The sequence below is a fragment of the Clytia hemisphaerica genome, unplaced genomic scaffold (assembly GCF_902728285.1).
Source record: "Clytia hemisphaerica strain Z4C2 unplaced genomic scaffold, Clytia hemisphaerica genome assembly, whole genome shotgun sequence".
Taxonomy (NCBI): Eukaryota; Metazoa; Cnidaria; class Hydrozoa; order Leptothecata; family Clytiidae; genus Clytia; species Clytia hemisphaerica.
In genome coordinates this window covers 57565-73021 of record NW_027103928.1, presented here as the reverse complement: position 1 = coordinate 73021, position 15457 = coordinate 57565, and the positions used below count along the sequence as shown (strand labels likewise).

Genomic DNA, 15457 nt, shown 5'->3' with positions numbered 1-15457 from the left:
TCCTTTTTTTTTTTGCTGGCAACCACCTTCTGAGGAAGAAACTCTTGCCTTGCATGTCTCAAAGAAATCAAACACAACTCTCTGGGTAGAGATTAAAAGGAAAAAGTCCAAGTTTGTGCTGTGTATTGTCCATCTGTCAGATGACAGAATCTTGATGTCGTTGAACGATATAGAAATCTTTTTTAAAGGGACATAACAGTACTTGCAAAATTTGTAAGCAAACTGTATGCAGCGAATACAAAATCAAAACAAATGTCACATGTAAAAATAAAAAATCAAACCAAATATGGCTAATTTTGATTGTTAAATTGTTTTACAAGTTTGTTTTGGACACACGATTTTAATTGTTCTCTTTAATGACATGTGGTTCGCGCAATGTTTACATTTTACTACTTTAATGGCCCTTTAACGTCATGTAGCAACAAATTACCAAAAAATTCTGAGATTTTCATTCTTGGTGATTTCAATTGTAATATGTTACAAAAAATAGACTCTTACTTTGATAATATCAATGATCTATGTAAAGCCAGGGATCTCTTCCAATTCGTTGAAGTTCCTACAAGAATCACTAAAACATCTGCCACTTTGATTGATCTGATTGTGTTCAATAGCGATCATGCTTTAAAAAACTGCCAAGTTCATGATTGGTCTCAGTGACCATTGTTTCATTAGCATGAAAAGAGGTGAACTTAAAGTTGAACGTCATCCTAAGTGTGTTTTTAGAGAGACTTGGAAACCTTTATTGGTCAAATACTTGTTGTTAATTATTAATAAAAAGAGTGCATTAACTTTTTTATATTGTTGTTATTATGCTGGAGTTTTTAATTATTCAACATGACATCCTGACTGGCAAAAGATCTAATTTGGCAAAGATTAAAGGTTTTTTTATAGCTGTTTCATTCCTCTCTAATCTTTATAGCGATTGATTAAATATCTGGCAATATTTATTTTTGTGTCAAACTCAGTACACATAGTTTTTCTGTCTCGACAAGATACACAAAGAGGCTTTTTTTGTTCTTTTGTCTTCAAGTTCTGCAAAATTTGAAGAATCTGTTTTATTTAATATGTTGTTGAAAGTCCATTTCTTTCTGAGCTGGTCTGAGATAAAACAACTTTGGTTTGACCACTGCAAACTGACACTGTTCATAGTTTTTGATGCTTCATATGTTAAAATTAGATAGGCAACTCATTGATTAATTTTGTACTAGAGAATATCTGTAAACAAAGAGACAAACATGACTGATTACAGCTGGACCCCGCGTAATAACTCTTCTTCTATGACATTGTTGTCGTTAGCAAGAGTTTTGTCCTTACAAAAGCAACCTTGGGAAAAGGTACGTTGCAGTCATTTCGTGAAAATATTCATGTTTGTATTTTCGATAATTTCTTCAACATGATAAATAATTGTTGCACTTATAAAGCTATAAAGCGTACACCAATGTATATATTTCATTTGTTTTACTAATTGAAATCTCTTTATATTTTTAAAATTACCAAATGTGACAACCCAATCCATAGAGATCCTCATCTCTAAAGTATGCACCCATTTTTTTAGGTTCAAAAGCTGCTACATTTTTGCCCTGCGGTTCCATCCAACCCAACAGAAAAATTATCTATCAATCATCGTGGTTCGGATGCTGTCTTATGTTTATGTTATTATCTATTAAAATCAAATCAGCAACATTTAGATCAGATTTTACCATATCTTTTGGATGTGTTGAAGATGAGCTTAACCTCTGTCAAGTGGCATCTTAAGGTATTACACTCTTATCAATCCTTATTAAAAACAGATCAGTTGGCTTGTGAGGAATTCACAAGGGAGATTTTTTTTTTCAACAATAGTGTGTAATAGTGATGTAAAGTTGAAGGAAAATTAGCATTTCAGAAATTACCTTCGTCCGAATATTTTTGTCAAATTCTTTTATAAAGTTAAAATATGACAATTTGAAATCTTTTAAAATAGGTTCTAACAGGTTCTAACACAGTTCTCACGTCACGTTAAAATTATATTGTTTTCTTGCTAACAGTCATAAATTTGTTCATTGAATATCTTGACTGGATTGGGAGGTTTTGCTCAGGATTATGGCAAAAAACCTCAAACCATATGATTATTTCTTTTAAAAACCTAATTAATACCGTCACATATTCTATTTTGTTTTGCAGCCTGATGAGCGTGACACAGCTCAGGAGCAAGAAATCCAGAAATTCATTTATCTTCTCACATCGGTCATCTCATTCATCGGCAACAAAATTGAGTTGAAGAAAAATGAGATAGTGGAATTCCAAATCCAAATGATTGGACTGATGGTGGAGGAACTGAATTCTTTCAATGATTTACCTGAGAATGAGACTGGTACACGTTTTTTTATAACAACAAGCTTTGATTGAGGCTTCGATGGCCAAAATATTTTAAGAACAAAGTTATGTAAAACATATTTCAGGCTTCATGGTCATTTTAAAACAAAAAGATTTTCAGGAAACCACACAAAAATACTCACCAAATGGTGAAATAAGAACGTTTTTAGGAAAATTTTAGGCTTGTTAAAGCTCAAAAAGTTAATTTTACATTTGAATAATTGAAAAATTTTGGATGTTTTTATAATAAGAAAAACGTTTAATTTTACTTCTTCAAATAATGTATAATTTGGCTGGAGCAATTCAGAAATCCAATATTATGTCAAACATACATAAGTCTTTTTTGATTCCAGTATCTTTTCTTTTTGTCCAATACACAGCAATCAAAAGCAAATCTAACATTTCATAATCTAGCCATGTATATTCAGCCTTTTGATTGGCACAATTCCGTCATAAAGATCTAGAGGCTGCTAATGTTCTAGCACAATATTTGGGTAGACAATTAAATGGATCACCCCGATAACCTATGGATAATGCTTTGCAGTCTTTGCAGTCTTAAGGCATTACATTATCCTACACAAAGATAAAGACGTTTTAACATCATATGCAACTCAAAGCAAATACCCTTTGAGTGTACACTTGTTAGGTGTAATCTCCAAAATATAGTTTCTTTCTATACGCATTTCCTTTCTTTTCTTTCTTTTAGTGCTATTTTTCCACAACACTCTTCCAAGTATGATGGGGTTTCTGAAAGCCTTCTGTTGCACCCTGGACGAGAAACAGCTGACAGAATTCTTGGTTCCGCGAACCTCTTGCAAGAGACATTCAAAAAAAGATGATGTTGATATTTCTGTGCTAATGAAGAATGAAGTTGTCTTAGATATGACTAACGAACAGATGTTGAAAGTTTTCCAAATGGTAAAAATGTCTTTATTTATCTTATTACAAAAAAAAAGAATTAAAGATTTCTCAGATATGTCAACCTAGCAACCCTAAGTTACTTAATTATGGAGTATTTTTTACTTGACTTATTTTTGCTTCCTTTAATTTCTTCAATTTATTTTTAGGGATTTTTTTTCGGGTTTCAACGAAATTTTTGTCCCAGATAAGAAATTTATACATTTGACTGACTTAATTCCAAATGTAATTCTTAATAAAGAATGGGGACAATTTGCAAAACTGATAAATTTGATAAAGAAAAATAGTAGATTCTACTTCAGTCATATACATAAAGTCTTTTTTCCGAGGGTTTGTAATTTTCATTCTCGCTTTGTTTTCTCTAGGTCTCTTCATCAGTATCATTGGCTTGTTTGAATGCTATTGACAAACGAAAACATGATCTAGTTTCTGTAAGTCTGCTTTTTATTGACTCATTTTTTATAGACTTATTAACTTCTGTTATTGTGAAATTACTATCTAAATTATTTGGGATATTGTCTAAGGAATTGCTTATTTTTTAGCTTTAATAATCACAGAAAAAGTTGGAATAAATTCTTGTCTATTGATCTGAAAGAAAAAGATACAAATGGACCCCTAGCCCTACCAGAAAAATTGGCCAAAATTTTTTCCTGGTGAAAAGAATACCCTAAAATTTCCACCCCACTGGGAAATTACTCTACGGTTCTATTCCATTAAAATAAATTTATAGAAACTTTCATCCTCTCCAAGAAAAAAGTTACAAAAGGGCTGTGAGACAGGTTTAACTGGAATGCAATATGCAATGGGCAAAAATTTATGCTGTTAAGGCGAGATCAATTTCATTAGTTGTTTTATGGACCCGACCAAATTATTCCAAAAATTGAAGAAAAAACAAAATCAGTACATTTTTATTTTGATTACTTTACAGACTGCCAGATTTTAAAAATTTTGGTAGTTTTTCCAAGGAGAATTTTATGTTCAATTTTTCATTTTATCCATGATTCGAGAATTTTGTGTGTTTTTATTTTCTATTTCGAATTTTTGTCTAGATGTAAATGTAGTAGTTTTTGCTGTCTTTTACTTTAATTTTTTCGCCAACCAACCGACCCTCTTTTGTGGGTAGTTTGGCCAGTAAAATAAAAAATTGAATTGGCCTCGCCTCGCCTAATGTTTGATTTTTGGACTTACCCCGGTGGAGGTCCTATAAATTAACCTTTGTCCGTTCGTCCATTCGTTCCTTCGTTCGTTATTAGCTTTCCTCATGATTGGCTCGTTAGTTTTTTCTGATTTTTTGCACATAGATGCATAACTATAAACCCTCGAATGTGACGGATTTTCAAAAAAAAAAAATTCTGGGGCAAATTTGTGCCAAAAAACGGCTAAAAAACGGGTTTTTTGGACTTTGTGAAAAATTAGGTCGTTAATTTTTTCTGATTTTTTGCATGAAAGTAGGGTACCATCGTAGGTAAAAGATGGCTTAAGCAGATTTTTGCAAAAAAATTTTGTTGGCTCAAAAAACGCATGTTTATCTATAAGAATCACTATTATTAAGCATACATCAATGTTCTTAGTCAAATTACTCAATTTTTTTATGAGATGTTTTTTTTTGCTCAGGAGGGCTTACTTTTAAAGAATATGTGTTTCGACATGAAATTTTGGTTGCTTGGCGTATTTTAATAGAAAAACTGGCTAAATTCGATATTTTTTTATAAGCACTTTATCAATTACTTAGGTATTAGCTTTTCTCGAGATTGGCTCTTTCATTCTTTACCATTTTTTGAACAAAGATGCATGTGACGGAGCCCGATTTAATTTTGGCAAATTTGGGCCAAAAAACGGCTAAAAAATGGGTTTTTTGGACTTTGTGAAAAATTGGATCATTAACTTTTTCTGATTTTTTGCAGGAAAGTAAGGTACCATCATAGGTTAAAGATGGTTCAAGCAGATTTTCGCGAAAAAATTTTGTTGGCTCAAAAAAACGCATGTTTATCTATAAGAATCACTATTCTCAACTTCAGTTGAGCTACAATCTGACAATGTCTGTCTGTCTGTCTGTCTGTCTGTCACAAAAACTCTAGGGCAGCCTGGAGACTTTAAAAATTGTTTGATTTGGCTGAACTTTTGCACACTTGTTCCTTGGGTGAATATCTGGTCTACAATTGGGCCTATGAATAATTTGAAGCCACTGAAGTTGAGCCCAGTGCGTTGCGCACGTTCGACTATTAATAAGCATACATCAATGTTCATAGTCAAATTACTCAATTTTTTTTATGAAATAGATGTTTTTTTGCTCATGAGGGCTTACTTTTAAAGAAATTTTGGTTGCTTGTCTTATTTTTATAGAAAAACTGGCCAAATTCGATATTTTTTTATAAGCACACTATCAATTACTTAGGTATTAGCTTTTCTCGAGATTGGCTCTTTCATTCTTTATGATTTTTTGCACAAAGATGTATAACTATAAACCCTCGAATGTGACGGAGCTCGATTTTTGGAAAAACAATTTTGGGGTAAATTTCAGCTAAAAAACGGCTAAAAAAGGGTTTTTTGGACTTTTTGCATGAAAGTAGGTAAAAGATGGCTCAAGCAGATTTTTGTAAAAAGATATGTTTTTTTGCTCTCGAAGTCTTGAATATGAAAGTTTATTTCAAGAGCATGAAATTTTGGTTTCTAAACGTGTTTTTTTATAAGAAACAAACGACTAATTTTAATAGATCGTCACTATTTGTGTTCTTAATGATTGTTTAATGGTCACGCTTATGTAGATATCAATTATATATGTGTTAAATGCATAACCAGGTAGGTCTATAAAAGTATCACTTGTTAATCAATTAAAGGAACACGTCATCCAGCATACAAAATACTTGAAGTTTTGGATGAGCAATATGTCCAGTGGAGCTGTCAACATCATAAGAAGAATCGTCAAAAGTGTTGACTCTGGTAAGTAGAATTTCCATCTGAATTTTGAATGAAAAAGTTTACATATATTTGCATATTATGTGACACTTCCCAAATGATTTGGAGTAAATTTAAAATGAGACTAGTATTGGTGCGGTCGTGCTTCCGCCGCTTTTGGACTGGTTAATTGTGCGACTAAAAACTGAAAAAGCACCGTATGGTCCGTGTGGACAAAACACCGACGAAAGCGGACAATGGTGTGGTCCCCGCCGTTTGTTTATACTTCTTTCGGTTGCTGTAAGAATTTCAGTCTCGAGTTCAAACAAGCAAAACAACAACAACAAAATGTCTGCATCATGCACCACACTGAATACCGCACTTATTCTAATCAGTGCTCTTTAGTGACCGATCAAGTGCGTTTGAATGGAATTTTTAGGAAAGATTTTTGTATAATTTCTGGTCGATACAAAGGTATCATTTTACCGCATGGTAATCTTTTTGCCGCACATTTTATCGATCTGTCCGCATTAAGACCGGTCTCATTTTTAATGTACTCCAAATTGTTAATTTTAAATGGTTAACTTTCAAAAGACAGTGTAAATCGATTACGTGTTTTTGACATCCATCCATCCATGCGTCTCAATGAAGTTTAGGTGTATTTTCCAATTATCTACTTCCAAATTTAGCAAATTGCAATTGAGTCTTAAGTATTTGTGCTGATCTTTAAAGTACATTTTCTGTCGAAAGGAAAATAACGATTTTACTGCTTAAAACTGTCCCAATAAGCTACGGTCTTGTTTCTCCATTTCAGACTCAGGCAAATTGAACAAGGAACTGCAACAAATTTACATGTGGAGCAAGGAAATGTTTGGTAGCTGTTACAATAACTTGAAAGTAGATCCTAAACAAGATGATGTGGAAAGTTGGAATACTTTGGTTGCTGCTTGCGACACGATGGCATGGTCTGTCGTTGATGATTCTGGTAAATGTTATTACAGATTTCTTAATGTGGCCACTGAACTTTATATAAGCCCCAAACAAAGCTTCATCCGCCATCTTATCATCTTTTTGGACCTACCTCCGGGTGCCCTGGTGGAGGTCCTATGAATTAACCTCTGTCTGTTCGTCCGTCCGTCCGTCCGTCCGTCCGTTACCAGCTTTTCTCGAAATTGGCTCATTAGTTTTTTCTGATTTTTTGCACAAAGATGCGTATTAGCAATGCCCAAAACTTGACTGAGTCTGATTTTTGAGAAAAAATCTTTTTCGGTTGAAAATGCCGGAAATATGCCGGAAATCGCCGTTTTTGCAGATTTTCATCGGACTTTTTCCTTATATTTCGTTGTTTTTTCACACAAAAACATTATCAATAGCAATGTCCACGATCAAGCTTGATTCAATTGTCAATAAAACTGATTTTTGAAGTCGGAACTTTCTAAAAATCGCCGGAACAGCCGATTTTCGCCGGAAAAACGGTATTTCTTGAATTTCTTGAGCTGTACTTTAAATTTTTTCATGAAATTTTGCACACTGATGCAAAATGTCAATACCTATATTGTGACGAAGCCCGATTTTCGAAAAAAATTCATTTTCGGCCGAAAATCCCGGAAATATGCCGGAAAAACTGTTTTTTTGGCATTTTCTCGAGATTTTATCATTAGTTTTTTCTGATTTTTTGCTCAAAGATGCGTATTAACAATGTCCAAAACATGGACGAGTCCGATTTTTGAGAAAAAAAATTTCCCGGCAGAAAATGCCTGAAATATGCCGGAAATCGCCGTTTTTCTTGATTTTCATTGGACTTTTTCCTTAAAATTGGTTGTTTTTTCATTTAAAAACATTACTAATAACAATGCCCACCATCAAGCATGTTTCAATTTTCAATAAAATTGATTTTTGAAGCCGGAACTATTTTAAAAGTCGCCGGAACAACCTATTTTCGCCGGAAAGACAGTATTTCTTGAATTTCTCGAGCTGTACTTTATATTTTTTTATGAAATTTTGCACACTGACGCAATATGACAATACCTAAAATGTGACGGAGCCCGATTTTCGAAAAACATTTTTTTCCGGCCGAAAATGCCGGAAATATGCCGGAAAACCGGTTTTTTGACATTTTCTCGAATATTTATTTTCAATTTTTCTGATTTTTTGCAGAAAGATGCGTATTCGCAATGCTCAAAACATGGCCGAGTTCGATTTTTGAGAAAAAATTTTTTCCGGTTGAAAATTCCGGAAATCACCTTATAATTCTATGTTTTTCACACAAAAACATTATTGATAACAATGCTCACCATCAAGCATGATTAAATTGTCAATAAAACTGATTTTTGCGACCAGAACTTTCTATTTATTTTTTCCCTACAACCCTTCCCTCTCCCCCTACCATCAATCAATGATGAATTTCTTGCGTTATGCATTTTCGCTAAACGCTAGTGTTTTCTGACTGATTTTTTTTCATTTTTCTCCTTGCATTGCTATCTAACTTTCATCATCAGGTAGGTCCATTCAGCATCTAGCTTGTTTTTTTTAAAGTGACACCTACAAAGAAGCCTAGCTACTATGCCTAGCGTCTATAAAAGACTTAAGCTTAGTGGGTGTGCTTCCTATGGAGGGGTTTGGAGAAATTGTTATCACTTAGATAGTTAAAGGGTATGTTGAGTTGAAACATAAGTTTCTGATCAGTTTCGCACTTGTACTACTGTAAAACGGATTTAAATTTCGAGCTTTACCCTCGAGGTAACGTATATTGCCACTGCTGAGCACTGCACTTGGTCCCCTTGTACACTCCTTAGCTTTTCTGACTTTTATCATTTTTGTTAAACAGAGGCAGACAAGACATGTCAGTTTTTCATTGATCAAATCAGTGCCTTAAAGGAAGATGCAAAGCTCTTGTACTCCTATACTCCCCTGGTTACTTGCTGTTTGGAAGGCCTGGGAACCATTGCTGAAAGATTCCCTTTCGCTTCAAGGTAAGTTGCTTGTAGTTGATTTCAGTATCTTCGTTTGGGTAAGAATTGACTTCCTGGACTTAAACGATTGTCACGAACGATGATACCCGTGTTTTTTTTTATGATAATATAAGGCTTTATGGACTCTACAACATCCTATTTCTTAGGGAATCGCACAAAAATTATTGTAAAAAGGTGAAAATAAGAACATTAATAAAAAAAAAATCTCAAAAAGTTAAGAACATCATTCGAAGACTTCAAAAAACTTGGATATTCGCATAAAAAAATATTTTAGAATAGCATTGTCTTTTGCTCATCATATTTTTCATTTTATATTTTTTTCAGTCAAGTCTTGGAGTTATTGATGAACTTTCTAACGAAACCATCACATGTTTTGAGAGGATTTCATCAGTTCAAAGATCGACAGCAAATGTATAACAAGGTATAAGATTGAAACAGTTGTTGCCTTTCTTTGGTAAGAAAGTCTTGCTACATGTAGACAATGTGTTTTCTTTAAATTAACATAGCGTTAGCCCCCCCCCTAATAGTTGGGGGGGGAGGGGTTACACCCTCTAAAAAGCCCCAAAAAGGTGGGTTAGCTTCAAGATTGACAAGTGCTACGACCTTGAAATTGACCAGTGGTAGATATGGATAATCAAATATGATTTACAAAATTTCGTTCCCCTAAGTATTTGGTACTTTGCAGACCAGAATGAAAACTTGACAAAAATCATGTATATAATATTGACTGAAATTTGTTCCGGAAGGCTGTTTTGTCAAATAAAAGAGACATAAGTAACAGGAAAAATTCGTTCCCATTAGTATTTTGTACTTTGCAGACTGGTCTGTAAAATACACGTTGACCACCTGCCATTTAAGACAGTGTGCAAAATTTCAATTTAGCCACGTGAGTGGTTGGTATTTTAAGACCGGTTTGTCTTTTACCTAAAATGCTCACTTTCAGGATAACCACTCGTCCGATTTTGCTGAAATTTTGGCTGCAAGCTTGTATTATCAATACCTAACATTTGTCAAAATTTCATGTCAATTGCATTTCCAATCACTAGATACAGTATCCTAGGGCTTTATAAGCAAGAAAGGGCAATTTAGGGCTGGTCTGTAAAATACACGGTACCAACAGGTGGCAAAAAAAATTGACCCTCTGCCCCAAAAATACATGTCATGTGGAGTTGCTTCACAAAATTTGAGCAAAAAAAAAGTGAAGAAAATTTAGAGGGGGTCCTATACATGATATGCACCACTGCAATGTCTTCCATTCCACCCAATAGCTCATTGGTTGTAAGTGACGTAAAATCAGTCAATACGTCACTTTCAACCTGGCATTTTCAAAAGACGATGACGAATGATGCCGAAATCTTGATGACAGCAATTCATAATTTGGTGCAGACTTTCAAAATTTCAAGTCAATTAAATAAAGATTTCAAAAGTTATCAAAAGTTTTAATTTTTTGGGTTAAAGCTCATGAAGCTGAAAACATTAAAAAATAAGCTAAATATTTTATCTTAACCTTCGAACTGCAACACAATTTACATTGAATAACCCTTTTTCGCGGAACAAAATTTTAAAAGTGTCCAGGGTCGAAAGCCCTGGGGGCTATCAAAAATGTCATGAATGTTTGGGGGGGGACTACTAAAAACTCAACTGAGACTACCTAAATTTTGCGTAGGACCTAAACCCAGGCTGACACTATGATATATATAAATTGCATCTCTAAACGGTGAAATTGAGCACAATTTTAGTTTGAGTCCTGGTAAACCTGAATCATTCTAATGGATAGTAGTTCTAATGTCGTGTCAGCTTAAAGGACTACTTAGACTATGCAATATTATTAGCAATCAATATTCGACAATGTTGTTTTTCTGTGAACAATCACCCTTGTGAATCGAGCTGGCCATAGTATATATTGTGTGTGAAGTGTATGAAGGTCCTTGATATTGGTTGTGTTTTTTTTTCAGGTCTTCTCATCGCCGTTGAATACCTCTGATAGAAAAGACAACACAATTACAAGTTCCGTCTGTGATGAAATTGTTATGGTAGCTCTCAAAAATTGCGTCAGGTAAATGTTACTTTCTGTCTTCTCAGGCCATTTTTCATACCCTTTAAGCGGCCGGTTATCGGACGCTGCCCCTTTTGAAATTACTAAAATATTGGTATAAACAGCCTTTTTAGAGGAAAAGCACTGGAAAAAGTGCCCTTTTTGGCCACCAACGAACGCTGCCTTGCCTTTTTAAAATCTGGCCTGCTTCTACTCATTAGCTTTATCAGAGTTTATTTTGTTAGGTTTTTGTCCATTTCTTTTCTCGAAAAATTGACCCTGTCTTTCCCTCCAACTCAAGGTGTTTGATCAACCCTTTTCCAAACTCTAGTGGAAAATACGCTATCAAATCATTTCCTCTTTTTATTGAGTACAGATTTTTCTGGTAGATTTCCATTATTTCTTCCAATTTCAGGTGTTTGCGCAGTGGTTACCGACTTGACTCGAATCTGATCAATGCTTTTCTGAACTCAATGGCGAACATGCTTTATCAAAAAAATTCTTCAGACCAATATGATGAGCTACGACAAAAGAACGCCGTTCAAGCAATCGGACACGTCGCGTGCTCTTTGAAAGAAGTAGAAGAAGTTTCAGGTAATTTTCTGATAAACTTTTGATGTTATAGAGCAAAATACAGTCGATCTTCTACGCGTATAGGCCACTCGTTTAGGACTTTTTTATTGTTTACACTTTTCCATTGTTTACACTTTTTTATTGTTTACACTTTTTCATTGTTTACACTTTTTTATTGTTTACATTTTTTTTATTATTTACACTTTTTCATTGTTTACACTTTTTATTGTTTACACTTTTTCATTTTTTACACTGGGTGCACGGCAAGCCAGCTCAGTCATTTGTGAACTGAACGAAATATTTGAATTGCGATAATTTGAACCAATGCTCCATCAATTGCCAGTTTCTTTGTTAGACTCTGTTTATCATTGTTGTAAACTCCTTTCACAAAATATTGTGTATTGTTTCGAAAGTTAGTCTATTTTGATTTTATTTACCGCAATTGCGGGATACCTCATCGGTAGAAAATTGGTCGGTAAAAAAGTGAAGAAAAAATCACTTGGTGGCGGAATTTTTCACCGACGAATTTTTAAAGTCGGCGAATTTTTTTGTTAACAATTTTTCTAACGATAAGGTTTTCATGATATGCACTTATGCAATATTTTCCACGGACCCAACAGCTGATTGGTTGAAAGTGACGTATTGACTGATTTTACGTCACTTACAACCAATCAGCTGTTAGGTCCGTGATGTAATGATTTCAATATATAAAACTTATTGTTTTTGTTTTCAGGTTCAGCTTTGACGATTCTCCAACAACGATTTCATCATCCACCATCTCCATTAGATGCTATCATCGCTGGTCAATTTGCTGACATTCTTCTCACTGGTGTGGTAAGTGCTTAAAAGGATATTTTTTGTAGACTTCAACTTTTACTAATCTATATATTATTAGTATAACGCATATGTCATTTTGTTCTCTATTTGTTTTGATTGACAGATCGGATAGAGCCTGGTTTAGACTTTATTCAGCCTTTGTTTTGAAATTTAAGGCCCATCTACATTTAGTAATTTTAATTTCTGCCCAGCTTTGCCTGATCCTGTTTTTCTCTTTTCTTTTGTTTGAAATGTTTTCGAATGTATTTAACGATCGTATTTATTAATGACATTCGAATTCTTTTCAAAACAAAACAAGTTTTTTTTATTATAGAAAAGAACATTTCAAATGTAAATCAAAACATAAAAATTAAAAAGTTTGTCCGTTCGAACAATAACAGCATTCAAAGGGCGATAAAAAGCAAGAGAAGAAATAAGTCCATCTCTTTCTTCATATAAAAACATTCAAGTGGTTGATACTGTTAAAAACTGTGTACGTCATTTTATTGCATGTTTAAATTCGAAAAGTTATGACAAGGGTTTAAAAAAAGTAATTTAGAATTGACTTATTTATCTTTTCAAATCTGATAAAAACGGGGATAAAAACAAAGTTGCACTATTCTTTGTGGCTTCCCCGCTTTTTCCTAAAGAATTGTCATTTTTACATTTCACTCCTCTTTACCATGACATTTTCTCAAGTTGTCGAAAACTGGACGGCGTATTTAATGCGAGCGAAGCGAGAAAAAGATCTCCTGGGGAGGGTTAGAGTCAAACTTTGAAGATATCTTTTTGTTCATTTGATCATTTTTTTAAGCCAGCTTCAACATCCAAAGGACTTTTAGTGCGTTCAGCTACAGCTTAACCGGCGTGCGACGCCGGGTACCGGCTAGTATATAGTAAAAAAGAAAACAAAATTTTGTTGGTGACAAAAATCAAAAAGAAAAAAAGAGTTTACACCTAAGCTTTTAGCCGTCTTTCGAATGGTTTTTCAATCGTCAAGTTTGAAAATTACCGCTATTCCCTGAGTTTTGGGAATTTTTTGAGTAATTTGACATGAAATGCCTGAAAAATCCCTAATTTTCAAAAAACCCTTTTTGCCGACAAGATTGGCTTGTCAAAACAGATCAAAATCGAGCGTTACCAATTATGGTGTAATTGAGGTTTTCCAGACTTATTTGCCATAATGGAAGAGGTGATTCCTTGTGCGAATATGGTGTTTTTTGTTTTGTTTTTTTAAGAGCGCCAGAAATACTAGGCTACGTCATACCTTCCTTCATTTCGAGCGTAAAACTCCTACTCTTCGGGATATGAGCACTGCTCTTTGAATATTGAAATTCTCTGGATAAATCGCATGCGCACTGAGGTTTTAATGATACAATAGAGAGTTTCGAAACCTAAGCCAATCAGCTGTGTTTTTATTTTATAGAGCCCTATTGATAAACATCTTATGTGAAAATTGTCTATAATGTTTAAACCTATTAATAAGCGATTCCCGGTGGGGGTTACTAGTGTCCGCCTATAGCAGTGCCTATAGACCAAGATTTAGGCTTAAAAGCCTGGAGCTGTCTTTTGTGTAGACTATACAGAAATACAGTAACTTACATGGGTTTTGCTTTGTTTTTGACAGGATAGTGAATGAAAAGTTAACTCTGGCAAATTCTAGATCCTAGGCCGGCGAATTCTTAGCAAGTATCGATTAGGGCGAATATGGATTTTTAGACTAGCGCTGACTTGCGAATTATAATATTTCTTGTGGTTTGGACCCGTGAAATTCGGCATTTGCCGGGCTAAAATAAGACCTCTGACTTTTTTGATTCTAGAACAACACGTACCAACCGATCATGGACATGTTTGTAAAAATCACAAGGGAATCAAGCGCAGTCACTTACTCTGTTGGAAGTACCGACTATGAGCAAACCTACAAGTTAGTATTTTACCCGATTTCCCCGAAAATATTTTCGATTTCGGAGAATCAATTGCTGTCTTTACTTACTTTGTTGATAGATTTATGTCCGTTTTCCCCGATTTGCAAATATATGAAAGTGTTCCTATTGGAATGAATGACAACTTTAAGGATTTATTTTTACATAAGTATTCCCGTTTCATATCAGACACAAATTTCGTATCAATGTCTGCCTATTGTTATATTATGCTGATATAAGGAAATAAATGTGTTACTCTATCTGACCAATCTTGCTCCACATCCGTGTCAATCCAATATCAAAAGGCTTGTAAATTAAAATTGATGAGTAAGCAAACGACATCACTCTTATTTAAAAACAAAACCTTTAAAGATATTCTCTATTTTGTAGCAATAACAAATACAGGTGACGCTCTCTAATTTGATCATTTTCAAGAGAAATTTGGATTTTTATCGAATATGTACTAGTTATCGCATGACTTCGAGTGCAATACGAGAAATATTTTACGAGTTCCGAGATTTTACCGATATTTTTTCTCGCCTGACTTCGAGTGCAATACGAGAAATATTTTACGAGTTCCGAGATTTTTCCGTAATATTTTTTCGAGCCTTTAGGCGAGAAAAAATATCGGTAAAATCTGCGAACGAGTAAAATATCGAGTATTGCACTCGAAGTCATGCGATAACTAATTTATTGTCGACCCAAAAAAATATCAGCGTTTTGATTGGTCGAGAGCATCGAGATATTTGCGATATTTCATATTTCTTTAGTCTGGAAATATGACCGCGTTGACTTTTGGGGGACTGGGTAAGCGGCGGGAGAAAAATAAAAAAAAAACAGCCGAAAAGAACTGACTTTCGAAGAAACTGACTGGGGAATCAAACATCAAAGGGGGAAACGCAACAAAAATATGTTCAGATTAACTTTTACTTTGGAATTCTTCCATAAAAGACACTAAAATCAAATCTGAT

General features: G+C 34.2%; 1 protein-coding gene across 1 annotated transcript in view; it reads left to right on the top strand.

Moving 5' to 3' along the window:
* Window positions 1–1179: 1179 nt before the first annotated feature.
* LOC136809741 (phosphatidylinositol 4-kinase alpha-like) overlaps window positions 1180–15457 on the top strand; it is a 53664-nt gene continuing 39386 nt past the window's right edge. Inside the window, exons 1-13 of the mRNA XM_067066287.1 lie at window positions 1180–1334; window positions 1556–1756; window positions 2164–2353; window positions 3062–3273; window positions 3639–3704; window positions 6111–6213; window positions 6983–7153; window positions 8996–9140; window positions 9465–9561; window positions 11096–11196; window positions 11591–11769; window positions 12482–12582; window positions 14385–14488. Coding sequence (XP_066922388.1) covers window positions 1236–1334; window positions 1556–1756; window positions 2164–2353; window positions 3062–3273; window positions 3639–3704; window positions 6111–6213; window positions 6983–7153; window positions 8996–9140; window positions 9465–9561; window positions 11096–11196; window positions 11591–11769; window positions 12482–12582; window positions 14385–14488 — 1769 coding nt within the window. The 5' untranslated portion in view covers window positions 1180–1235. The remainder of the gene's footprint in view (window positions 1335–1555; window positions 1757–2163; window positions 2354–3061; window positions 3274–3638; window positions 3705–6110; window positions 6214–6982; window positions 7154–8995; window positions 9141–9464; window positions 9562–11095; window positions 11197–11590; window positions 11770–12481; window positions 12583–14384; window positions 14489–15457) is intronic.